At 49.4% G+C, this 26,427-nt stretch overlaps 1 protein-coding gene across 2 annotated transcripts; it reads left to right on the forward strand.

Moving 5' to 3' along the window:
• The first annotated feature begins 585 nt into the window (after nucleotides 1-585).
• CZIB (CXXC motif containing zinc binding protein) lies at nucleotides 586-24,607 on the forward strand. 2 transcript variants are annotated; one of them, XM_038766221.1, is made up of 8 exons: nucleotides 586-653; nucleotides 762-845; nucleotides 3,711-3,767; nucleotides 10,040-10,121; nucleotides 14,535-14,566; nucleotides 15,551-15,628; nucleotides 23,318-23,383; nucleotides 24,375-24,607. In XM_038766221.1, the coding sequence occupies exons 1-8, from the start codon at nucleotides 648-650 to the stop codon at nucleotides 24,450-24,452; spliced, it is 483 nt and encodes a 160-aa protein (XP_038622149.1). In that variant the 5' UTR covers nucleotides 586-647; the 3' UTR covers nucleotides 24,453-24,607. The 2 variants fall into 2 exon arrangements, with proteins under 2 accessions (XP_038622149.1, XP_038622151.1); XM_038766223.1 differs by lacking the exon at nucleotides 3,711-3,767.
• The last annotated feature ends 1,820 nt before the right edge of the window (nucleotides 24,608-26,427 follow it).

Genomic DNA, 26,427 nt, shown 5'->3' on the forward strand with positions numbered 1-26,427 from the left:
TGGCAACATATAGAGACAGTCCCTACCCAACAGTGGGCTCACAGTCTAAAAGGGGGAGACAGAGAACAAAACCAAACATACTAACAAAATAAAATAAATAGAATAGATATGTACAAGTAAAATAAATAAATAAATAAATAAATAGAGTAATAAATATGTCACCACTTGCACATAGTAAGCGCTTAATAAATGCCATTATTATTATTATTATCGGCGCTACTCCTCAGGGACCGGCCGCTGGGGGGCGGGGTCGAGCCCCCGCACTTCTGCGCGTGCGCACTCGCCTTCGGGGTGGTGCTCCGGCCCCTCTGCGCATGCGCACTCGCCATTCTCCGGGCGATCAGTCGCGGGGCCGGGGTTGCGCTCCCGCCCCTACGCGCATGCGCATTCGCCTTTATCCGGGCGGATCAGTCGCGGGGCCGGGGTTGAGCGCGCACCTCTGCGCACGCGCGCTCGCGTTTCTCCGGGCGATCAGTCAGGGGGCCGGGGTTGCGCGCTCGCTTCCCCGCGCACGCGCACTCGCCTTTCTGCGGGCGGTCCGTCGAGGGGGCGGGGTTGTGCTCCCGCCCCTCTGCGCCTGCGCGCTCGCCGTGCGGCCCTCCCGACGCGTGCGCAGAGCCTCCGGCCGGAGAGCGGCTCCGAGCGGCATGGGGGTGAGTCGGGGCGCGTGCTCGCGCCGGGCGCGAGGGCGGGCGGCGGGGCGCGCGGGGCGCGCGCGTGCGCGTGACGTCTTTTTGCTCCGTGTCTCCCCCCGGCGGCAGAAGGTGGGGCTGCAGCTGCGGGCCACGCTGGAGGGGGTGACCGGCCTGAGGCCCGTGGGCGACGACTTCCGCTGGTACCTGAAGGTGGGTAGGGAGCGCTCAGTACAGTGCCCCGCCCCAGCGGGGGGCGCCCCATTCGTCCAGTCGTACTTATTGAGCGCCTACCGTGTGCAGAGCACTGTACCAAGCCCTTGGAAAGTACAGTTTCGCAGCAGGTGAAGACAATCCCCACCCCACAATGGGCTCGCAGTCCAGAATGGGGGAGACAGACAACAAAGCAAAACAAGTAGATAGGCACCAAGATGACTATGATTATAGCTATATACACAACATTAATAAAATGAATAGAATAATAAATATGTGCATATATACACAAGTGCCTTCAAGGCCCTACTGAGAGCTCATCTCCTCCAGGAGGCCTTCCCAGACTGAGCCCCTTCCTTCCTCTCCCCCTCGTCCCCCTCTCCATCCCCCCCATCTTACCTCCTTCCCTTCCCCACAGCACCTGCATATATGTATATATGTTTGTACCTATTTATTACTCTATTTATTTTACTTGTACATATCTATTCTATTTATTTTATTTTGTTAGTATGTTTGGTTTTGTCTCCCCCTTTTAGACTGCGAGCCCACTGTTGGGTAGGGACTGTCTCTATATGTTGCCAACTTGTACTTCCCAAGCGCTTAGTACAGTGCTCTGCACACAGTAAGCGCTCAATAAATACGATTGACGATGATGATGACAAGTGATGTGGGGCAGGGGAGGGGGCTAGAACAGAGGGAGGGATCTGCTCGCCCAGATCATTTTTCTGCAGAATCATTCAGCTCCTCCTCCTCCTCATCATGCCAATTGTCAGCTGTGTGACTTTGGGCAAGTCACTTCACTTCTCTGGGCCTCAGTTACCTCATCTGTAAAATGGGGGTGAAGACTGTGAGCCCCCCGTGGGACAACCTGATCACCTTGTAACCTCCCCAGCGCTTAGAACAGTGCTTGGCACGTAGTAAGCGCTTAATAAATGCCATCATTATTATTATTATTATCATCATAATGGTATTTGTTAAGCGCTTACTACGTGCCAAGCTCTGTTCTAAGCGCTGGGATAGATACAAGACAATCCGGTTGTTCCACGTGGGGCTCACAGTCTTAATCAATCAATCAATCAATCAATCAATCGTATTTATTGAGCGCTTACTATGTGCAGAGCACTGTACTAAGCGCTTGGGAAGTACAAATTGGCAACACATAGAGACAGTCCCTACCCAACAGTGGGCTCACAGTCTAAAAGGGGGAGACAGAGAACAGAACCAAACATACCAACAAAATAAAATAAATAGGATAGAAAGAAACACCACTGCCCACGGCGAGGACGCCTGCCACCCCCAAGCCCCCCACACCATCATCATCATCATCACATTTATGAAGCGCTCACTCTGTGCCTAGCACTGTCCTAAGCGCTGGGGAGGTCACAAGGTGATCAGGTTGTCCCACAAGGGGCTCCCGGTCTTCATCCCCATTTTCCAGATGAGGTCACTGAAGCCCAGAAAAGTGACTTAATAATAATAATGATGGCATTTATGAAGCGCTTACTATGTGCCAAGCACTGTTCTAAGCGCTGGGGAGGTCACAAGGTGATCAGGTTGTCCCACAAGGGGTTCCCGGTCTTCATCCCCATTTTGCAGATGAGGCCACTGAGGCCCAGAGAAGTGACTTAATAATAATAATGATGGCATTTATGAAGCGCTCACTATGTGCCAAGCACTGTTCTAAGCGCTGGGGAGGTGACAAGGTGATCAGGTTGTCCCACGGGGGGCTCCCAGTCTTCATCCCCATTTTCCAGATGAGGGAACTGAGGCCCAGAGAAGTAACTTAATATTAATAATGATGGCGTTTATGAAGCACTTACTATGTGCCAAGCACTGTTCTAAGCACTGGGAAGGTCCCAAGGTGATCAGTTTGTCCCACGGGGGGGTTCACAGTCTTCATCCCCATTTCCCAGATGAGGGAACTGAGGCCCAGAGTAGTGAATAATAATAATGATGGCATTTATGAAGCGCTTACTCTGTGCCAAGCACTTTTCTAAGCGCTGGGGAGGTGACAAGGTGATCAGGTTGTCCCATGGGGGGCTCCCAGTCTTCACCCCCATTTTCCAGATGAGGTCACTGAGGCCCAGAGAAGGGAAGTGACTCGCCCAAAGTCACGCGGCTGACAGTTGGCCAAGCCGGGATCTGAACCCATGACCTCTGACTCTAATGCCTGGGATCTTTCCACTGAGCCACACTGCTTTAACAAATACCATCATTATTATTATTATTATGATATGGGGAGGGGGCTGTACTCTCCCATTTCAAGTCTCTGTAGTTTATTTTAATATCTGTCTCCCCGACTAGACTAAGCACCTTGTATTTCACTCTTCTGAGTGCTTAGTACAGTGCTTTGCACAGAGGGGTGCTCTTTAAATACCATTTTTTGCCCTCCCTCCAACCCAGACCCTTCCCCCCCGAGTGTCCGGAGTGAGGGGGGCCAGTAGCCCGGAAGGCCACGCGGAGGAAGCGGTCCGGCGAGCCCCTTTCCCTCTGCTAAACAACATGGAAGGATCCCTTGGGGCAGTGTGGACTACTGGTTAGCGCCCGGGCCTGGGATTCAGAGGTCCTGGATTCTAACCCTGGCTCCGCCCCCCCCCTCTGCTGTGTGACCTCGGAGAAGTCCCTCACCTTCTCTGCGCCTCGGTCTCCTCATCCGCCAAATGGGGATACAGGACCCGTCCTCCTCTTACTTGACGTGGGATCCGATGATCTTGAGCCACCCCGGCGCTTCGTGCAGGGCCTGGCCCATGGTCAACGGATCCCGCGGTTGTTCTCGATTAATTACGGAGCGCTCACCGTGTGCAGGGCACTGTACTGAGCGCTTGGAAGGGCCACCTGGCGTCTCGTTTTTTCCTCTTCTCCTAGATGAAGTGCGGGAGCTGTGGGGAGATTTCGGAGAAGTGGCAGTACATCCGCCTGATGGTAACGGCCCGCGGGGGAGACGGGGAAGAACCCGGGAGGTGACACGGGCTTATTCCTGCCCTCCGAGCTCTTGGGCAGTTGTCATTGGCATGAAAGTGGGGGATCTGGCCGGCGTGCCCCGCCTCGCCTTCTACCCCAAAAGGCTTCTCCCAAATTCCAGCGCGATAAGTAGCAGGAGGCCCAGATTCGTTCATTCATTGTCAGTCTATCAATTGATCGTATTTATTGAGCGCTTACTGTGTGCAGAGCACTGTACTAAGCGCTTGGGAAGTCCAAGTTGGCAACATCTAGAGACGGTCCCCACCCAACGGCGGGCTCACAGTCTAGAAGGGGGAGACAGAGAACAAAACAAAACATATTAACAAAATAAAATAAATAGAATAAATATGTACAAGTTAGAGTAATAAATATGTGCAAACATATATTTATATATATATATATATAGTCATATTTATTGAGCGCTTACTGGACTAAGCGCTTGGGAAGTCCAAGTCGGCAACCTATAAAGCCGGTCCCTACCCAACAGCGGGCTCACAGTCTAGAAGGGGGAGACGGACGACGAAACAAAAAATGTGGACAATCAATCAATCAATCGTATTTATTGAGCGCTTACTATGGACAGGTGTCAAGTCATCAGAGCAGATAGAATTAAAGCTAGATGCACGTCATTAACAGAATCAGTCAATCAATCGTATTTATTGAGTGCTTACTGTGTGCAGAGCACTGTACTAAGCGCTTGGGAAGTCCAAGTTGGCAACATATAGAGACGGTCCCTACCCAACAGTGGGCTCACAGTCTAGAAGGGGGAGACAGAGAACAAAACCAAACATTTTAACCAAATAAAATAAATAGAATAAATATGTACAAGTAAAATAAATAGAGTAATAAATACATGCAAACATATATATATATATATATATATATATATATATAGTCATATTTATTGAGCGCTTACTGGACTAAGCGCTTGGGAAGTCCAAGTCGGCAACCTATAGAGCCGGTCCCTACCCAACAGCGGGCTCACAGTCTAGAAGGGGGAGACGGACGATGAAACAAAAAATGTGGACAGGTGTCAAATCATCAGAGCAGATAGAATTAAAGCTAGATGCACATCATTAACAGAATCAATCAATCAGTCAATCAATCGTATTTATTGAGCGCTTACTGTGTGCAGAGCACTGTACTAAGCGCTTGGGAAGTGCAAGTTGGCAACATATAGAGACGGTCCCTACCCAACAGTGGGCTCACAGTCTAGAAGGGGGAGACAGAGAACAATACAAAACATATTAACAAAATAAAATAAATGGAATAAATATGTACAAGTTAGAGTAATAAATAAGTGCAAACATATTTTTATATATATATATAGTCATATTTATTGAGCGCTTACTGGACTAAGCGCTTGGGAAGTCCAAGTCGGCAACCTATAGAGCCGGTCCCTACCCAACAGCGGGCTCACAGTCTAGAAGGGGGAGACAGAGAACAATACAAAACATATTAACAAAATAAAATAAATGGAATAAATATGTACAAGTTAGAGTAATAAATAAGTGCAAACATATTTTTTTTTATATATATATATAGTCATATTTATTGAGCGCTTACTGGACTAAGCGCTTGGGAAGTCCAAGTCGGCAACCTATAGAGCCGGTCCCTACCCAACAGCGGGCTCACAGTCTAGAAGGGGGAGACGGATGACGAAACAAAAAATGTGGACAGGTGTCAAGTCATCAGAGCAGATAGAATTAAAGCTAGATGCATGTCATTAACAGAATCAGTCAATCAATTGTATTTATTGAGTGCGTACTGTGTGCAGAGCACTGTACTAAGCACTTGGGAAGTCCAAGTTGGCAACATATAGAGACGGTCCCTACCCAACAGTGGGCTCACAGTCTAGAAGGGGTAGACAGAGAACAAAACCAAACATATTAACCAAATAAAATAAATAGAATAAATATGTACAAGTAAAATAAATAGAGTAATAAATACATGCAAACATATATATATATATATATATATATATAGTCATATTTATTGAGCGCTTACTGGACTAAGCGCTTGGGAAGTCCAAGTCGGCAACCTATAGAGCCGGTCCCTACCCAACAGCGGGCTCACAGTCTAGAAGGGGGAGACGGACGATGAAACAAAAAATGTGGACAGGTGTCAAATCATCAGAGCAGATAGAATTAAAGCTAGATGCACATCATTAACAGAATCAATCAATCGGTCAATCAATCGTATTTATTGAGCGCTTACTGTGTGCAGAGCACTGTACTAAGCGCTTGGGAAGTGCAAGTTGGCAACATATAGAGACGGTCCCTACCCAACAGTGGGCTCACAGTCTAGAAGGGGGAGACAGAGAACAAAACCAAACATATTAACCAAATAAAATAAATAGAATAGATATGTACAAGTAAAATAAATAAATAAATAGAGTAATAAATGCTTGCAAATATATATATATATATATATATATATATATATAGTCATATTTATTGAGCGCCTACTGGACTAAGCGCTTGGGAAGTCCAAGTCGGCAACCTATAGAGCCGGTCCCTACCCAACAGCGGGCTCACAGTCTAGAAGGGGGAGACGGACGACGAAACAAAAAATGTGGACAGGTGTCAAGTCATCAGAGGAGATAGAATTAAAGCTAGATGCACGTCATTAACAGAATCAATCAGTCAATCAATCGTATTTATTGAGCGCTTACTGTGTGCAGAGCACTGTATTAAGCGCTTGGGAAGTACAAGTTGGCAACATATAGAGACGGTCCCTACCCAACAGTGGGCTCACAGTCTAGAAGGGGGAGACAGAGAACAAAACCAAACATATTAACCAAATAAAATAAATAGAATAGATATGTACAAGTAAAATAAATAAATAGAGTAATAAATGTGTGCAAACATATATATATATATATATATATATATATATATATATATATATATATATATATAGTGATATTTATTGAGCCCTTACTGGACTAAGCGCTTGGGAAGTCCAAGTCGGCAACCTTTAGAGACGGTCCCTACCCAACAGCGGGCTCACGGTCTAGAAGGGGGAGACGGACGACGAAACAAAATGTGTGGACAGATGTCAAGTCGTCAGAACAGATAGAATTAAAGCGAGATGCATGTCATTAACAGAATAAATAGGATAGTAAATACGTACAAGGAAAATAAATGGAGTGATAAATCGGTACAAACATATATACAGGTGCTGTGGGGAGGGGAAGGAGGGAGGGAGGAGGAGAGGAAAAAGGGGGATCAGTCTGGGAAGGCCTTTTGGAGGAGGTGAGCTCTCAGTAGGGCTTTGAAGGGATGAAGATGCGCTTAGTGCAGGGCCTGGCCCACGGTCAGCAAAAACCACGGTTATTATCGATTAATTACGGAGCGCTTACCGTGTGCAGGGCACTGTACTGAGAGCTTGGAAAGTCCACCAGGCATCTCGTTTTTTCCTCTTTTTTTCTCGTTTCTTCCAAGGGCTTGGTGGATGCGCGGAGGGAGGGAATTCCGGGCTGGGGGGAGGACGTGGGCCGGGGGTCGACGGCGGGACGGGCGAGAACGAGGCCCAGGGAGGAGGATAGTGGCGTCCGAGGAGCGGAGGGTGCGGGCTGGGTTGGAGAAGGAGAGAGGGGAGGTGAGGTAGGAGGGGACGAGGCGATGGACAGCCTTGAAGCCCAGGGTGAGGAGTTTTTGCTTGATGCGTAGGTTGACAGGCAGCCACTGGAGATTTTTGAGGAAAAAATCTCAAAAAATCTCTCCACCCAGATGTGGAAATTGCTCGCAGACGGATGAAGAAGTGGATGTGGGTATGTGTTTGGCCTTAAAGAGTCACACGTGGAGAGAAGCGGCGTGGCTCAGTGGAAAGAGCCCAGAGTTTGGAGTCAGAGGGCACGGGTTCAAACCCCGGCTCCGCCAATTGTCAGCTGGGTGACTTTGGGCAAGTCACTTCACTTCCCTGGGCCTCAGTTCCCTCATCTGGAAAATGGGGATGAAGACTGGGAGCCCCCCGTGGGACAACCTGATCGCCTTGTAACCTCCCCAGCGCTTAGAACAGTGCTTTGCACGTAGTAAGCGCTTAATAAATGCCATCATCATCAACCTGATCACCTCCCCAGCACTTAGAACAGTGCTTTGCACATAGTAAGTGCTTAATCAATGCCATTATTATTATTATTATTGTTATTATATGTACAGAGTGTCTGTGAGTGGTCGGGAGTGCGAAAGTGCCTCATTAGGTGGAAGGATATGATCGTGGGGATGGAGGAGGTGAAGAGAAATTAACTGGGGATGAATTTTGGGAGGATGAGGACGGGGGGAGAGCAGTCGACTGGGGAATGTGAATTTGGAGGGTGTTTTCAAGAAGTCAGAGGCGGGAGGGACATGAATGCTCTGCACATAGTAAGCGCTCAATAAATACGATTGATGACGATGAATGAGGTGCGGCGAGTATGTTGGCGTGAAAGAAATGAAGAGCAAGCTGGGGCGTGGTGAGAGAAGGGACCTGAGTTCTAGTCCACTTGTCTGCTGTAATAATAATAATAATAATAATAATGGCATTTATTAAGCGCTTACGATGTGCAAAGCACTGTTCTAAGCACTGGCGAGGTTACAAGGTGATCAGGTTGTCCCTCGTGGGGCTCAAAGTCTTAATCCCCATTTTCCAGATGAGGGAACTGAGGCCCAGAGAAGTGAAGTGACTTGCCCAAAGTCATCCAGCTGACAGGTGGCGGAGCCGGGATTTGAACCCATGCCCTCTGACTCCAAAGCCCGGGCTCTTTCCTACTGAGCCACGCTGCTTCTCTCCTTCTCCTTCTCCCTGCTGTGTGTCCTTGGGCCAGTTGCTTAACTTCTCTGGGCCTCATCTGTAAATCGCAGCTGGAGATGGGGAGCCCCACGTGGGACAGGGACCGTCTCCACCCCAGTTATCTAACCCCAGCGCTTAGAACAGTGTCTGGCACAGAGTAAGCACTTAACAAATACCATAATTATTATTATGGTATAATTATATTATAATTATAATTGTGGTATAATTATGGTATTATTATTATTAAGGAGGAGGGAGAACAGGTGTGTATAGCCTTAATTCTATTTGTTCTGACCATTTTAATAATAATAATGATGGTGTTTTTTAAGTGCTTACTGTGTGCCAAGCACTGTTCTAAACTCTGGGGAGGATACAGGGTGATCAGGTTGTCCCACGGGGGGCTCACAGTCTTCATCCCCATTTTCCAGATGAGGTCACTGAGGCCCAGAGAAGTGCAGTGACTTGCCCAAAGTCATCCAGCTGACAATTGGCAGAGCCGGGATTTGAACCCAGGCCCTCTGACTCCAAAACCCGGGCTCTTTCCACTGAGCCACGCTACTTCTCTGACACCTGTCTCCACGTTTTGTTTTGTCATCTGTCGTCTGTCTCCGTGAGCCCGTTGTTGAGTAGGGACCGTCTCTCTCTGTTGCCGACTTGGACTTCCCAAGCGCTTAGTACAGTGCTCTGCACACAGTAAGCGCTCAATAAATGCGATTGAATGAATGAATGAAAGCAGAGAAGCAGCGTGGCTCAGTGGAAAGAGCCCGGGCTTTGGAGTCAGTGGTCGTGGGTTCAAATCCCGGCTCCGCCAGTGTCAGTTGTGTGACCTTGGACAAATCACTTAACTTCTCTGTGCCTCAGTTACCTCATCTGTAAAATGGGGATTGACTGTGAGCCCCCCGTGGGACAACCGGATCACCTTGAATCCCCCCCAGCGCTTAGAACAGTGCTTTGCACATAGTAAGCGCTTAATAAATGCCATCATTATTATTATTATTATTATGAAAGGTACTGAATCCCCGTTTTACAGACGAGGAAACTGCGGCCCAGAGAAGCGAAGAAACTCACCCCAGGTCACCCAGTAAGCCAAGGGCAGAGCTGGGATTAGAACCCAGATCCCAGGACTCCCAAACGCGGGCTCTTTTTCCCCCCAGCCTGCAGAGGGTAACGTGGTCATCCTGCCGGGCCGTCGGGGCCTCATTACTCCATTTATTTATTTATTTTATTTGTACATATTTATTCTATTTATTTTATTTTGCTAATATGTTTGGTTTTGTTCTCTGTCTCCCCCTTCTAGGCTGTGAGCCCGCTGTTGGGTAGGGACCGTCTCTATATGTTGCCTGCTTGGACTCCCCAAGCGCTTAGTCCAGTGCTCTGCCCACAGTAAGCGCTCAGTAAATACGATATGAATGAATGAAAGTTGGCGGGAGGCTGAGGGTATGTCCGTCTTCCCGTTTTAGGACAGCGTCCCGCTGAAGGGGGGCCGCGGGAAAGCCTCGATGGTACAGAAGTGCCGGCTCTGTTCCCGGGAGAACTCCATCGGTAGGTGACTGACTCCCCTCGGCCCGCCGGGCTTCACCGGGAAGAAGCCCGGCCGCCCGCGACGTGACGGCCCGGGCGAGGGTGGCCCGGGACGCCTCCTCGTTCCAACTCTGCCCGCCGTCAATTGTCGGCTGTGTGACTTTGGCCAAGTCACTTCACTTCTGGGAATCAGAAAGACCTGGGTTCCAATCCCTGATCCGTCGCTTGTCTGCCCTGCTACCTTGGATGGGTCATTTCCCAGGGAAGCAGAGCAGCCTGGCTTAGCGGAAAGAGCGCGGGCTTTGGAGTCAGAGGTCGGGGGTTCAGATCCCGGCTCCGCCAACTGTCAGCTGGGTGACTTTGGGCAAGTCACTTCACTTCTTTTAGACTGTGAGCCCACTGTTGGGTAGGGACTGTCTCTATATGTTACCAACTTGTACTTCCCAAGCGCTTAGTACAGTGCTCTGCACACAGTAAGTGCTCAATAAATACCATTGATTGATTGATTGATTGATTCTCTGGGCCTCAGTTCCCTCATCTGGCAAATGGGGATGAAGACTGTGAGCCCCCCGGGGGACAACCTGATCACCTTGTAACCTCCCCAGCGCTTAGTGCAGTGCTTTGCACATAATAAACACTTAATAAATGCCATCATTATTATTATTGTTGTAACCTCCCCAGCGCTTAGTACAGTGCTTTGCGCATAGTAAGCGCTTAATAAATGCCATGAAAACTCTGTCGTCCACCTGCTGGGCAGCTTTGGGCAAATCGCTTTGCCTCTCTGGGCCTCAGTTTCCTCATCTGGAAAATGAGGGTGAGATCCCTGCCTCTTTATTATTTTTTTGGTGGTACTTGTTCATTCATTCATTCAATCGTATTTATTGAGCGCTTACTGTGTGCAGAGGACTGTATTGAGCGCTTGGGAAGTCCAAGTTGGCAACATATAGAGATGCTCCCTACCCAACAATGGGCTCACAGTCTAGAAGGGGGAGCGCTTACTATGTGCCAGACACTGTTCTGAGGGCTGGGATAGATCAAAGCTAATAGACTTGTATGTATTTGTACAGATTTATCACTCTATTTATTTTACCCCTACATACTGACTATTCTATTTATTTTGTTAATGACGTGCATATAGCTATAAGTCTATTTATTCTGACAGTTTTGACCCCTGTCTACATGTTTTGTTTTGTTGTCTGTCTCCCGCTTTTAGACTGGGAGCCCGTTGTCGTGTAGGGACCGACTTGTAGTTCCCAAGCGCTTAGTACAATGCTCTGCACACAGTAAGCACTCAATAAATATGATTGAACGGATGAATGAATCAGGTTGGATACAGTCCGTGTCTCACATGGGGCTCACAGTCTTAGTCTCAGATGAGGGATTTGAGGCCTAGAGAAGTGAATTGACTTGCCCAAGGTCACAGAGCCAAGATTAGAACCTAGATCCTTAATAATAATAATAATAATGATGGTATTTAGCGCTTACTATGTGCCGAGCACTGTTGTAAGCGCTGGGGTAGATACAAGGTAATCAGGTTGTCCCATGTGAGGTTCACAGTCTTAATCCCTGTTTTACAGATGAAGTAACTGAGGCACAGAGGAAGTGAAGTGGCTTGCCCAAGGTCAGAGAGCTGGGATTAGAACCCACATCCTTAATAATAATAATAATAATAATAATAATAATAATAATAGTATTTGTTAAGTGCTTACTATGTGCCGAGCACCGCTATAAGTGCTGGGGTAGATACGGGGTAATCATGTTGTCCCATGTGAGGCTCTCAGTCTTAATCCCCGTTTTACAGATGAGGTAACTGAGGCACAGAGGAAGTGAAGTGACTTGCCCGAGGTCACAGAGCCGGGATTAGAACCCACATCAAGAATAATAATAATAATAATAATAATAATAATGGTATTTGTTAAGCACTTACTATGTGTCAAACACTGTTATAAGCGCTGGGGTAGATACGGGGTAATCAGGTTGTCCCGTGTGGGGGGCTCAGTCTTAATCCCCATTTTACAGATGAGGTAACTGAGGCACAGAGGAAGTGAAGTGCCTTGCCCGAGGTCACAGAGCTAGGATTAGAACCCACATCCATAATAATAATAATAATGGTATTTGTTAAGCACTTACTATGTGTCAAACACTGTTATAAGCGCTGGGGTAGATACGGGGTAATCAGGTTGTCCCGTGTGGGGGGCTCAGTCTTAATCCCCATTTTACAGATGAGGTAACTGAGGCACAGAGGAAGTGAAGTGCCTTGCCCGAGGTCACAGAGCTAGGATTAGAACCCACATCCATAATAATAGTAATAATAATAATAATAGTATTTGTTAAGCGCTTACTATGTGCCAGGCACCGTTATAAGCGCTGGGGTAGATACAGGATAATCAGGTTGTCCCACGTGGGGCTCTCAGTCTTAATCCCTGTTTTACAGATGAGGTAACTGAGGCACAGAGGAAGTGAAGTGACTTGCCCAAGGTCACAGAGCTGGGATTAAAACCCACATCCATAATAATAATAATAATAATAATAGTATTTGTTAAGCGCTTACTATGTGTTGAGCACCGTTATAAGCACTGGGGTAGATATGGGGTAATCAGGTTGTCCCATGTGAGGCTCTCAGTCTTAATCCCCGTTTTACAGATGAGTTAACTGAGACACAGAGGAAGTGAAGTGACTTGCCCGAGGTCACAGAGCTGGGATTAGAACCCACATCCATAACAATAATAATAATGATAATAATAATAATAATAATAATAATATTTGTTAAGTGCTTACTATGTGTCGAACACCGTTATAAGCACTGGGGTAGATATGGGGTAATCAGGTTGTCCCACGTGGGGCTCTCAGTCTTAATCCCCGTTTTACAGATGAGGTAACTGAGGCACAGAGGAAGTGAAGTGACTTGCCTGAGGTCACAGAGCCAGGATTAGAGCCCACATCCATAATAATAATAATAATAATAGTATTTGTTAAGCGCTTACTATGCGCCGAGCACCATTATAAGCACTGGGGTAGATACGGGGTAATCAGGTTGTCCCAAGTGGGGCTCTCAGTCTTAATCCCCATTTTACAGATGAGGTAACTGAGGCACAGAGGAAGTGAAGTGACTTGCCTGAGGTCACAGAGCCAGGATTAGAACCCACATCCATAATAATAATAATAATAATAATAATAATAATAATAATAATAATAATATTAAGCACTTAGTATGTGTCGAACACCGTTATAAGCACTGGGGTAGATACAGGGTAATCAGGTTGTCCCACGTAGGGCTCTCAGTCTTAATCCCCGTTTTACAGATGAGGTAACTGAGGCACAGAGGAAGTGAAGTGACTTTCCTGAGGTCACAGAGCCAGGATTAGAACCCAGATCCTTAATAGTAATAATAATAATAATAGTAATAATAATAATAATAATGATAGTATTTGTTAAGCGCTTACTATGTGCCAAACACCGTTATAAGCATTGGGGTAGATACGGGGTGATCAGGTTGTCCCACGTGGGGCTCTGTGTCTTAATCCCCATTTTACAGATGAGGTAACTGAGGCACAGAGGAAGTGAAGTGCCTTGCCCGAGGTCACAGAGCCAGGATTAGAACCCACATTCATAGTAATAATAATAATAATAATAATGGTATTTAAGCGCTTACTATGTGCCGAGCACCGTTATAAGCGCTGGGGTAGATACAGGGTAATCAGATTGTCCCACTTGGGGCTCTCCGTCTTAATCCCCGTTTTACAGATGAGGTAACTGAGGCACAGAGGAAGTGAAGTGATTTACCCAAGGTCACACAGCTCACAGGTGGCGGAGCCGGGATTAGAACCCACGTCCTTTCACTCCGAAGCCCGGGTTCTTGCCACCAAGCCACTCTACCTCTTAGAACGTGGGATGGGGCTGACCGTTGATCTCAGCTCTATCCCTGGACTTAAAAAAGTCCTTTTGGCGCCCGGCACTTAATAAAATACCGTCGTTATTAATTTGATTAGCACTGGGGTAGATACAAATTAGGTGGGACAGAGGGCCCCGTCCCACATGGGGCTCCCATCCAAGCCAGAGGATTCTCCATTCTACAGATGAGGAAACTGAGGCACAGAGAAGGTAAGCATCATGCTGAAGATCACCCAGCAGACAAGCGGCGGAACTGGGTTTAGAATCCAGGTCTCTTGATTCCCGGGCTCGGGCTCTTTCCACTTAGGCCGTCGTCCCTCTCGTCGGTTGGCCCGGCAAGAGAAGTGTCATCCAGAGGAGGGATAGGGAAACCCAATCCATCTTGTATCCTCCTAGCAGCCTGGGAAAAAAAAGATTCCGGGGAGAGGAGGCCGAAGGCCGTGACTGGACTGAGTTTTTCTGGATTTTTCTGTGGGCTCGACATATAGAGAATGACGGGCCGGCTTTTGGCTTGGACTGGACCTTCTTTTCTGCTTCTTTCAGATATTTTGAGCAACTCCATCAGGCCCTACAACGTAAGTCCCGAGAGTTTGGAACCAGCCTGGGTCCTGCAAATCACCCTCCCGGCTTCTGCCCGGAGTCACCATCAGGGAGGCAGGCAGGGCGAGGAGCTTGATTTCAGAGAAGTCCCGTCTGACGGACCGGGACGGCCCCCCGGAGCATCCCCGATAAGAGGGTTTTCCCGAGAAAGGGAACGCCGTTCCAACCCCTTCCCGCGGCTGGGAGGGCCCCCTTCCCAGCAGCCGGGAGCCGGAGTCCTCGACCTCAGCCTGGCCGAGGAACGTCCCGAGAGCCGGGGTCCAGAGCCGGGCGGGTGGGCGGGCTCGCTGGCCACGAGCAAGGACAGGCCCGGTGATGCTCCCGGCTACTGCTTCCGGGAACTAAAGCGGGCTGATCACCGCTAGAGAAACGGGGCTGGAAATGAGCCTGCCCCGGGAACGCTTGGAACGGGGCCGGGGTGTCTTCCCGGATGGGGAGACGCGCTGTACCCGGAAAAGCCGGCATCGGCACCGATTATCCAACTCGTCCACTTCTACGGCCAGGAGAAGCCTTTAGGTCGGCCGAGCTCAATTCCCTGCGGTTTGGCCGGGGCCGACGCGGGTGGGAAAAGGGACGAGGCTCCCGGGAAGGTGGGTTTGGACTGGTCAGCTCAGACGGGAGCCCCGGGCCAAGGAAACACCCGCCTGGCCCTCGGCCGTCAGGAAAGGAGCCGAAAGCTGGGCAGGGAAAGGGAGACAAGGAGGCGAAAGGGGAAAATGGCACCGGCCACTTCAAACAGGAAACGCCACAGCCCAGTAAGGAGCGGCCTTTTTTCGTGCCCAGTGTGATCCAGACTCGGGATCCCACAGTTTTCGGCCACAAACGCGTCTCTGCCGGTGGTCTTCTTGAAATACAAGAGATGGGGGTGCGTGTGAGTGTCGCATCGGAAGGCCCGGGGTGGGGCGGAATGCGGGCCGGTTGAGATTCCAGGCTGACCGTTCTTCCCGTGCGCGACCTAGGCGGAAGACAGCGAGACGTTCAAGACGATAGTTGAATTTGAGTGTCGCGGGCTGGAGCCGGTGGACTTTCAACCCCAGGTAGGTAGATTGAACCCCTGCAGCGAGTTATTGTGGGCAGGGCGTGTGTTTATTGTATGAAGAAAAGCAGCATCGCCTGGGCTTGGGAGTCGAAAGGTAATGGGCTCTAATCCCGGCTCTGCCGCTTCACTCATTCATTCGGTCGTATTTATTGAGCGCTTACTGTATGCAGAGCACTGTACTAAGCCGCTTGTCTGCTAGGTGACCTTGGGCAAGTTACCTCACTTCTGTGGGCCTCGGTTACCTCATCTGTGAAATGGGAATGGAAACTGTGAGCCCCATGTGGGCCAGGGACTGTGTCCAACTCGATTTGCTTGTATTTATTCTATTTATTTTATTTTGTTAATATGTTTTGTTTTGTTCTCTGTCTCCCCCTCCTAGACTGTGAGCCCGCCGTTGGGTAGGGACCGTCTCTAGATGTTGCCAACTTGGACTTCCCAAGCGCTTAGGACAGTGCTCTGCACACAGTAAGCGCTCAATAAATACGATTGAATGAATGAATGAATGAATCCCGTCGCGGGGACTGAACCCGGAGGAAAAGACCGCGGGGGAGTTCGCTCTGTCGTTGGTTCCAGGCTTGGGAATCAGAGGACCTGGGTTCTAATCCCGGCTCCATCTCTCGTCCTCTGTGTGACCGTGGGCAAGTCACTTCACTGGGCCTCGGTTACCTCGTCTGTCAAATGGGGGCAAAGACTGTGAGCTCTGTGTGGGGCAGGGACTGTGTCAGACCCTACCCTGTCGTTTAATATAGTGCCCGGTATAATAAGTGCTCAACATTTACTATTATTAGAAAGGGCAAACTCCAGACAGGACCTCTTTGGTCACAGCGTTTAGAACAGTGTTTGGCACATAATAAGCGCTTAATAAATGCCATCATTATCATGTGCCCAACTTGGAGAGAGCATGGTAGGGACTGTCTCTATATGTTGCCAATTTGTACTTCCCAAGCGCTTAGTACAGTGCTCTGCACATAGTAAGCGCTCAATAAATACGATTGATGATGATGATGATTGTTTTGGGATCCCCCAGAGGCTGAGGAAACGCTTGAGTTTCCAAACCTTTCGAGAACACTTTTCACTGAAGAGACTGTTAAGGCCCTCGAGGGCCGGGTTTCGTGTCTGATTCCTCCTGCTGAACTCTCCCAAACTCGGGATACGGTGCCGGGTACTCAAGGGGAGTGCTCAACAAATTCTCAAGAACCTCGCCTGTGGGAAAGCTTTCCCACAGTAAGTGCTCAATAAATACGATTGAATGAATTCCCATTTTACAGTTGAGGAAATTGAGGCACAGAAAAATCAAGTGACCTGCCTAAGGAATTTGGCTATCAGTTCAGTTGTAGTCTCCTAAATGCTCAATACAGTGCTCTCACCTAGTAAGCGCTCAATAAGTAGCGTGGCTTAGTGGATAGAGCACAGGCCTGGGAGACAGAAGGTCATGGTTTCTAATCCCGGCTCTGCCACATGTCTGCTCTGTGACCTTGGGCAAGTCACTTCACTTCTCTGGGCCTTGGTTACCTCATCTGGAAAATGGGGATTAAGAGTGTGAGCCCTGTGTGAGGACTGTGTCCAACCTGACTACCTTGTATTTGCCTCAGTGCTTAGAACATTGCTTGGCACATAGTAAGTGCTTAACAAGTGATAATAATAATGACAGTTGTGGGAAAGCTGTGTTCCAGAGGATTTGGCTTTTCCAGCTCACCTGCTCCAGGAGGCCTTCCCAGACTGAGCCCCCCTTTTCTTCTGCTCCTCCTTCCCTCCCCATCGCCCCGACTCCTTCCCTCTGCTCTACCCCGCTCCCCGCCCCGCATTTTATTCATGATGTGTGTATCTATATAATTCTATTTATTTTGATGCTGCTGAGGCCTGTCTACTTGCTTTGTCTCGTTGTCCGTCTCCCCGCTTCTGGACCGTGGGCCCGTTGTTGGGTAGGGATTGTCTCTCTCTGTTGCCGAATTGTACTTCCCAAGGGCTCTGCACACAGTGAGCGCTCAATAAAGTCGATCGGATGAATGAACCGAGACTAAAGGGCGGAATTGGAAACGGCCGTTGCCCCGTTCCTCCCCCTCCGGCATGTCGATGACTGGGCCGCCTCCCGTCCCGCGCCCCCGTGGAGAAGTGGGGTCCATCCAAGATCAGTCCCTGTCCCACATAGGGCTCACAGTCTTTGTCACCATTTGACAGACACGCAAATTCGTGAAGCGTTCCATATTTTTACTGAGAGCTCACCTCCTCCAGGAGGCCTTCCCAGACTGAGCCCCTTCCTTCCTCTCCCCCTCGTCCCCCTCTCCATCCCCCCATCTTACCTCCTTCCCTTCCCCACAGCACCTGTATATATGTATATATGTTTGTACATATTTATTACTCTATTTATTTTACTTGTACATATCTATTCTATTTATTTTATTTTGTTAGTATGTTTGTTTTTGTTCTCTGTCTCCCCCTTTTAGACTGTGAGCCCACTGTTGGGTAGGGACTGTCTCTATATGTTGCCAACTTGTACTTCCCAAGCGCTTAGTACAGTGCTCTGCACACAGTAAGTGCTCAATAAATACGATTGATTGATTGATTGATTGATGAGATAACAGGCCCGGAGAAGCGAAGTGACTTGCCCAAGGTCACCCAGCAGGGACCCTCATTTTTATCAACCTTACGTCTACAAATCTGTCCCTTCTTTGGCCGAGGTGTCTGTCTTTCTGGAGACCTGTGTGGGTTCTTTTTTCCTATTTGAGATGCCTATTCATTCATTCAGTCGTATTTATTGAGCGCTTACTGTGTGCCGAGCACTGTATTAAGCACTTGGGAAGCCCAAGTTGGCAACATAGAGAGACGGTCCCTATTCCCATCAGCTTGGAGGGATTGGCTGGAGACCGGAGAGAGCTAGGAAGGAAGCTGTGAAGGGTTAAACTGGACCCTTAGTATGACTGGATCCTTCCCTTTTATGTACACCGTGCCTCAGTTTCTCTGTCTGTAAAATGGGCATAAAAATACTTGTTCTCGTCCTCCCCCTTCGACTGTGAGGCCCGTGTGGACAGGGACTGTGTCCGTTCTGATTATACTGTATCTTCTAGACCGTGAGCCCGCTGTTGGGTAGGGACCGCCTCTATATGTTGCCAACTTGGACTTCCCACGCGCTTAGTACAGTGCTCTGCACGCAGTAAGCGCTCAGTAAATGCGATTGAATGAATGAATGAGCCAATGCTTAGTAGTAATAATAATAATAATAATGGCATTTGTTAAGCGCTTACTATGCGCAAAGCACTGTTCTAAGCGCTGGAGGGGGATACAAGGTGATCAGGTTGGCCCACATGGGGCTCACAGTCTGAATCCCCATTTTACAGATGAGGTCACTGAGGCGCAGAGAAGTGAAGTGACTTGGCCAAAGTCACACAGCCGATAAGTGGCGGAGCCGGGATTAGAACCCGCGACCCACTACTCCCCAGCCCGGGCTTTTTCCAGTAAGCCCCGCTAGAGCTTTTTAAGGACTTGCTGCGTACAAAGCACTGTTCGAAGCACTGAGAGACTGCTCGAGTGGGAATCTAAGCGGGGCACACAGAGAAGCAGTATGGCCTAATAATAACAATTATTTATTATAAATAAAAACTACATTAATTATCATATTATTAATATATTAATTAATTAATGATTACTTATTAATTAACAATAAATGCTATTATACTAATTAATCATTAATCAACAATAGCATATTAATAATTATCAATAATGATGTGTTATTAATTAATATATTGATAATTACATTAATAATAATTATGGCATTTGTTAAGCACTTACTATGTGCAAAGCACTGTTCTAAGCGCTGGGGGGATACAAGGTGACCAAGTTGTCCCACGTGGGACTCGCAGTCTTCATCCCCATTTTACAGATGAGGTAACTGAGGCTCAGAGAAGTTAAGTGCCTTGCCCAAGGTCACACAGCAGACACGCGGTGGAGCTGGGATTCGAACCCATGACCTCTGACTCCAAAGCCCGTGCTCTTTCCACTGAGCCACGCTGCTTCTCCAGTGGGCAGACCACGGGCCAGAGAGTCAAGGGACCTGGGTTCTAATCCCGGCTCCACCCTTACCTGCTGGGTGACTGTGAGGCGGTCTCGTCCCCTCTCTGTGCCTCAGTTACCTCAGAAATGGGGATAGAGACTGTGAGCCCCTCGTGGGACGGGGACCGCGTCCAACCCGATTAGCCCCTACCCACCCGAGCGCTTAGTACAGGGCCCGGCACGTCATAAGCACTTAAATCCATCCGTCCAGTCGTACTGATTGAGCGCGTACGGTGTGCCAAGCGTGTGAAAATCCCATTTTCACACAATGGAACAAATACCATTTTAAAAAAAACGAGACATTCAAACCCAACGTGGACAAGTACGTCGAATAAAAACAAAATCAGCCAGGCGCCGGGGCCGAGGGAAGAGAATTTCAGGCTCCTCACGCTGCTGCTGATGAATGAATGAATTTATTTAATTTGTACATATTTATTCTATTTATTTTATTTTGTTAATATGTCTTGTTTTGTTCTCTGTCTCCCCCTTCTAGACTGGGAGCCCACTGTTGGTATACGTTGCCAACTTGTACTTGCCAAGCGCTTAGTACAGTGCTCTGCACACAGTAAGCGCTCAGTAAATATAAATGAATGAATGAATCCCCTGTCAATCTCGGGGGCAAGGAGACCCACCTGATGACCGGTCTGCTCCTTAATAACTTCGGCTGCTGGGATTATTTCCTTTAATGGTCCGCTCTAAGCGCTTACTACATTCCAGGCAGTGTACGAAGCGCTGGGGAAGATCCCAGCTGATGAGGTTGGACGCAGTCCGCGGGGCTCGCGGTCTGAATCCCCATTTTGCAGATGATGCCGTGAGCACATCTGTGTCCCCCCAACTGCCCTGAGTTGGATGGGAAAGGTTAGGGGACTTGCCTCTTCTGCCCTACTGAGAAGCAGCGTGGCTCAGCGGAAAGAGCCCGGGCTTGGGAGTCCGAGGTCATGGGTTCAAATCCACCAATTGTCAGCTGGGTGACTGTGGGCAAGTCACTTCACTTCTCTGGGCCTCAGTTCCCTCATCTGGAAAATGGGGATTAAGACTGTGAGCCCCACGTGGGACAACGTGATCACCTTGTATCCCCCCAGCGCTTAGAACAGTGATTTGCACATAGTAAGCGCTTAACAAATGTCATTATTATTATTATTTTTATTATTATTATTATTTTATTACTGTGGGTTCAACAGCCCCCCTGAGGAAAACCCCCACAGCCCCACGTGGGACAACGTGATCACCTTGTATCCCCCAGTGCTTAGAACAGTGCTTTGCACATAGTAAGCGCTTAACAAATGACATTATTATTATTATTATTATTATTATTATTATTATTATTATTACTGTGGGTTCAACAGCCCCCCTGAGGAAAACCCCCACAGCCTCTCAGCTCTCCCTCGGAATCAGTGAGCTCACGCCCTGGCCAAGTGCGGGCACCCCTCTTCTTAATCAGTCGATCAATGGCATTTATTGAGCGCTTACTATGTGCAGAGCGCTGTAATAAGTGCTTGGGAGAGTACAATCCCAAGTACAGAGAAGCAGCGTGGCTCAGTGGAAAGAGCCCGGGCTTCGGATTCAGAGGTCATGGGTTCAAATCCCGGCTCCGCCAATTGTCAGCTGTGTGACTTTGGGCAAGTCACTTCACTTCCCTGGGCCTCAGTTCCCTCATCTGGAAAATGGTGATTAAGACTGTGAGCCCCACGTGGGACAACGTGATCACCTTGTATCCCCCCAGCGCTTAGAACAGTGATTTGCACATAGTAAATGCTTAGCAAATGCCATTATTATTATTATTATTATTATTATTATTATTACTGTGGGTTCAACAGCCCCCCTGAGGAAAACCCCCACAGCCTCAGCTCTCCCTCAGAATCAGTGAGCTCACACACTGGCCAAGTGCAGGCACCCCTCTTCTTAATCAGTCCCTCTTCTTAATCAATGGATGGCATTTATTGAGCGCTTACTATGTGCAGAGCATTGAAATAAGTGCTTGGGAGAGTATAATACAACAGAATTAGCAGGCACATGTCCCAGCTGTAATGAGCTGGCAGTCTAAAGGAAGAGGACTGCGAAAAGCCTGTTGTTGGGTAGGGACCGCCTCTATATGGTGCTTCCCAAGCGCTTAGTACAGTGCTCTGCCCACAGTAAGCGCTCAATAGATACGATTGAATGAATGAAACGATCAACCTTAGCCGGGAGTGAGCAAACGCATCAGCCACGGTAATTAGCAGCGGACACTTCATTCGTAATAATAATGATTTAAAACGCCCATTTCCCGGTTGAAGCCCGGACTGGTCTCGGTCCAAGTGGGAACCGGAGCTGGGGATTTCTGGGAACCGTTTTCATCCATTCATTCATTCAGTCGCATTTCTGGAGCGCTTACTGTGCGCAGAGCGCTGTACTAAGCGCTTAGTGCGTTTTCTAAAGAGGAACCCAGCCCCGGGGGCGCGCTTTGGACTCGAGGGTGCTTCGGGTTCATTCATTCATTCAATGGTATTTATTGAGCGTTTACTGTGTGCAGAGCACTGTACTAAGCGCTTGGGAAGTACAAGTTGGCAACATATAGCGACGGTCCCTACCCAACAGTGGGCTCACAGTCTAGAAGGGGGAGACAGAGAACAAAACAAAACATATTAACAAAATAAAATAAATAGAATATATATGTACAGATACATATTTGTGTTGCGTTTTTGCGTTACATATTTGGGTTGCGTTACCTGTGCAGGCTGCCCACCTGGGGGGACGTGGAGGGGAAGGGAAGAGATGCCCTTCTCACTGTGGGCAGGGAATGTGTCTCTTTATTGTTATATTGTTATATTGTACCCTCCCAAGCGCTCAGTACAGTGCTCTGCGCACCGTAAGGGCTAAGTAAATATGACCAAATGAGTTTTTGCGCAGAGTTGCTTCAGATAAAAAGATTGCTGTTGGGGAGGATGAAGTGGGGGGTGTGCGTTTGTATGTCTGTGCTCTTGCTCAGATGGGAGAGATGAAAGCAAGAAACGCTCATTCATCCATTCAATCGTATTTATTGAGCGCTTACTGTGTGCAGAGCACTGTACTAAGCGCTTGGGAAGTACAAGTTTGCGTAGGCTTCTCCAGGAGGGAGGAAGGAATGGCAGAAATAATTCACCGTTTATTCTGTTGGCTAACCGTAAGGGGAATTGTTAAACTGAGAACGTGGGGGTCTGATGAAGGACGTTAAATTCATTCATTCATTCAATCGTATTTATTGAGCGCTTACTGTGTGCAGAGCACTGTACTAAGCGCTTGGGAAGTACAAGTCGGCAACATATAGATGCGTTTTCCATCCGGAGATTTGGAAGAGTGGGAGGAAGGCTGTCCTAAGAATAGCAACAGCGGTGGTCTCTGTGGAGCACTTACTAGGTGCCAAACACTGTTCTAAGCGCTGAGGGAGTCAGATTGGACCCAGTCCCCGACCCGCCGGGACGGGATTGTCATTTCACGGATGAGGAAACCGGGGCACGGAGAAGTTCAGGGACTTGCCCGCATTTGTACGGCAGGGAAGCGGCCGAGCCGGGATCGGAACTCAGGTCCTCCGAATCCCAGGCCCTCTTTCCTTGGCCGTTCGCTCCCCCGCCGGGAATCTTCCTCCCTGTCGGAACTGAGAAACCGTTTTTTCTGTGCCCTGCAGGCCGGGTTCGCGGCTGAGGGGACGGAGTCCAAGACGCCGTTCGGCGACATTAATTTGCAAGAGAAGGTAGGTCTGTGTGTCCGGCCCGGTCCCGCCGGCGGGGAGGTGACATCCTCTCCGGGGCCCAGAGGGCGGTTGGCAGCCAAACCCAGATTGCTCTCTGAGGAGTCCCGTGTGTAGACGGTTCATTCATTCATTTGAGTGCTTACTGTGTGCAGAGCACTGTACTAAGCGCCTGGGAAAGGCCAGTATAACAAGTTGTCTGCTGAGGACTCGTGGGGGCGGCTGGCGGGCTCGCGGGGGACCCCCAACCTGCGTCGGGCTAGGGGCAGGGAGGCTAAGCCCCCCATTTCCTTGACCGCCGTTGGTGCTTCTTCACGCCGAAGGAGCCCAGGCCTGAGAGTCCGAGGTCCTGGGTTCGAATCTCGGCTCCGCCACTTGTCCGCTGCGTGACCCTGGGCAAGTCGCTTCGCTTCTCTGACCCTCAGGTTCCTCATCTGTAAAATGGGGATTCAAAACCTGTTTTCCCTCCACCTCAGACTGCGAGCCCCATGCGGGACAGGGGCCGCGTCCAACCTAATTAACTTGTAGCTACCCCAGCAGTGTTTGACACATAGTAAGCGCTTACTACTATCAAAAGTAACCCCCAAAATAGGAGTTTGAATAATACGAGTTCACAACCCTAGTGTTTGTTAAGTACTTTCTGTGTGCTAAGCGCTGGGGTAGAGAGGCAAGATAATCGGGTCGGACACAGTCTCTGCCCCAAGTTGGGCTCCCAGCCTGTGGAGGGAGAACAGGTTTGGGATCCCCATTTTGCAGTTGAGGAAGCTGAGGCCCAGAGGAGTGAAGTGACTCATCCAAGGTCACACAGTTGGCAAGGGGAGGAATCAGGGCCCCACGACCCCCCCCAAGGGCCGGGCTCTTCCCGCTGGGCCGGGCTGTTTCATGTCGAAACTCGCCGACGGACACGGCAGGGCAGCCGATGAGCATCGGCTTCTCCGATCTCTGAGGCGGACGGCCTCGGGGTCTGACCCGGCTCGTCGTCTGTTCCCTACAGGACTGGAACGACTACGATGAAACCCTGAAGGCGGCGGTGGGAATCTACGATGTCACCCACCAGTTTGTCAAGTGCTGAGCTCCCACGTCCGGGAGGGCAGCGGAGGAGCCGGCGGACGGGGGATGAGGGGACGTGACCGTTGTCCCCAACCCGCGTGAGCTGGGGCTTGGGTCGTCACAGCCGGGGGGGCCCTCCCCAGCCCCCCGAATAAAAGCCTCCTGTTGCACGCGGCCCGGTTAGCGCTATGTGTCACCTGCCACCAGTGGGGTAAGCAGGAAGGGTGGCCATCTCTCCTGTCTCTCTGCTTGCTCGTCCATTCATTTAATCGTATTTATTGAGAGCTTACTGTGTGCGGAGCACTGTTCTAAGCACTTGGAAAGTACAGTTCAGCAATAATAATAATTCACCGGGCTTACCGTCTAGAAGGGGAGAGACAGACATCAAAACAAGAGGCATCGATATAAACGGAATTATAGATATGATAGACACAAGCGCTGTGGGGCGGGGAGAGGGGGGAAGAGCAACGGGAGCGACTCGGGGCAAAGAGGAGGAGCTGAGGAAAAGAGGGTCTTAGTCTGGGAAGGCCTCTTGGAGGAGGCGAGCCTTCAGTAGGGCTTTGAAGGGGGGAAGCGTGATTGGCGGAGTTGAGGAGGAAGGGTGTTGTAGAGTGTGGGCCGGGGGTCGATGGCGGGACGGGTGAGAACGAGGCCCAGAGAAGCGGAGGGTGCGGGCTGGGCTGGAGAAGGAGAGAAGGGAGGTGAGGTAGGAGGGGGCGAGGGGATGGACAGCCTTGAAGCTGAGAGTGAGGAGTATTTGCTTGACTGGTAGCCACTGGAGATTTTTGAGGAGGGGAGTAACATGCCCAGAGCGTTTCTGCACAAAGACGATCCGGGCAGCAGCGTGAAGTATAGACTGAAGAGGGGAGAGACAGGAGGTTGGGATGTCAGAAAGGAGGCCGATGCAGTAATCCAGTGGGCATAGGAGGAGCGATTGTACTAACGTGGTAGCGGTTTGGATGGAGAGGAAAGGGCGGATCTTGGAGGTGAGACCGGCAGGTTTTGGTGACGGATTGGATGTGTGGGGCGGACGAGAGAGCGGAGTCGAAGATGACACCGAGGTTGCGGGCTTGTGAGACGGGAAGGACGGTAGTGTCGTCCGCAGTGACCGGAAAGTCAGGGAGAGAGGACAGGGTTTGGGAGGGAAGAGCCAGAGCTCTGTCTTGGACATGATGAGTTTGAGGTGGCGGAAGGACACCCGAGTAGAGATGTGCTGAAGGCAGGAGGAGATGCGAGCCTGGCGGGAGGGAGAGAGAGCGGGAGGAGATAGAGATTTGGGTGTCATCAGCGTAGAGATGACAGTTGAAGCCGTGGGAGCGAATGAGTTCTCCAAGGGAGTGAGTGTAGATGGAGAATTGAAGGGAACCGAGAACTGACCCTTGAGGAACCCCTATAGTTAGGGGATGGGAGGGAGAGGAGGAGCCCGCGAAGGAGACTGAGAATGAACGGCCGGAGAGAAAAGAGGAGAACCAGGAGAGGACGGAGTCTGTGACGCCAAGGTCGGATAGCGTGTTGAGGAGAAGGGGATGGTCCACGTTGTCAAAGGCAGCTGAGAGATGGAGGAGGATTAGGATGGAGTAGGAGCCCTCTGGCTGCCCTGCTATCTGGGCAGCGGCTATCAATCAAGCAATGAGTGCTTATTATGTGCAGAGCACTGTACTAAGTGCTTGGGAAAGGACAATCTAACAGACACATTCCCTGCCCCCAGTGAGCTTATAGTCTGAAGGGGAGACAGACATTAATTAAAGAAATTACAGATATGGACAGAAGTGCTGTGGGCTGGGAGTAGGAGATGAGTAAAGGGAACAAGTTGGGGCGACAAGGGATTGGGAGAAAAGGAGGGCTTAGTCGGGGAAGACTTTTTGGAGGAGATGGGCCTTCAATAGGCTTTGAAGTTGGGGCAGAGTGATTTTCTGTCGGATATGAGGAGGGAAGGCATTCCAGGCCAGAGGGAGGATCAATCAATCAATCAATCGTATTTATTGAGCGCTTACTGT

The sequence above is a fragment of the Tachyglossus aculeatus genome, chromosome 24, assembly GCF_015852505.1.
Source record: "Tachyglossus aculeatus isolate mTacAcu1 chromosome 24, mTacAcu1.pri, whole genome shotgun sequence".
In the NCBI taxonomy this organism is placed as follows: domain Eukaryota; kingdom Metazoa; phylum Chordata; class Mammalia; order Monotremata; family Tachyglossidae; genus Tachyglossus; species Tachyglossus aculeatus.

What these genes read in the sequence shown, in the direction of transcription:
- CZIB (XM_038766221.1), top strand. An exon ending in GGCAGTACATCCGCCTGATG is followed by an intron (nt 3,768 to 10,039) that starts GTAACGGCCCGC and finishes TTCCCGTTTTAG; the next exon opens with GACAGCGTCCCGCTGAAGGG. An exon ending in ACTCCATCAGGCCCTACAAC is followed by an intron (nt 14,567 to 15,550) that starts GTAAGTCCCGAG and finishes TGCGCGACCTAG; the next exon opens with GCGGAAGACAGCGAGACGTT.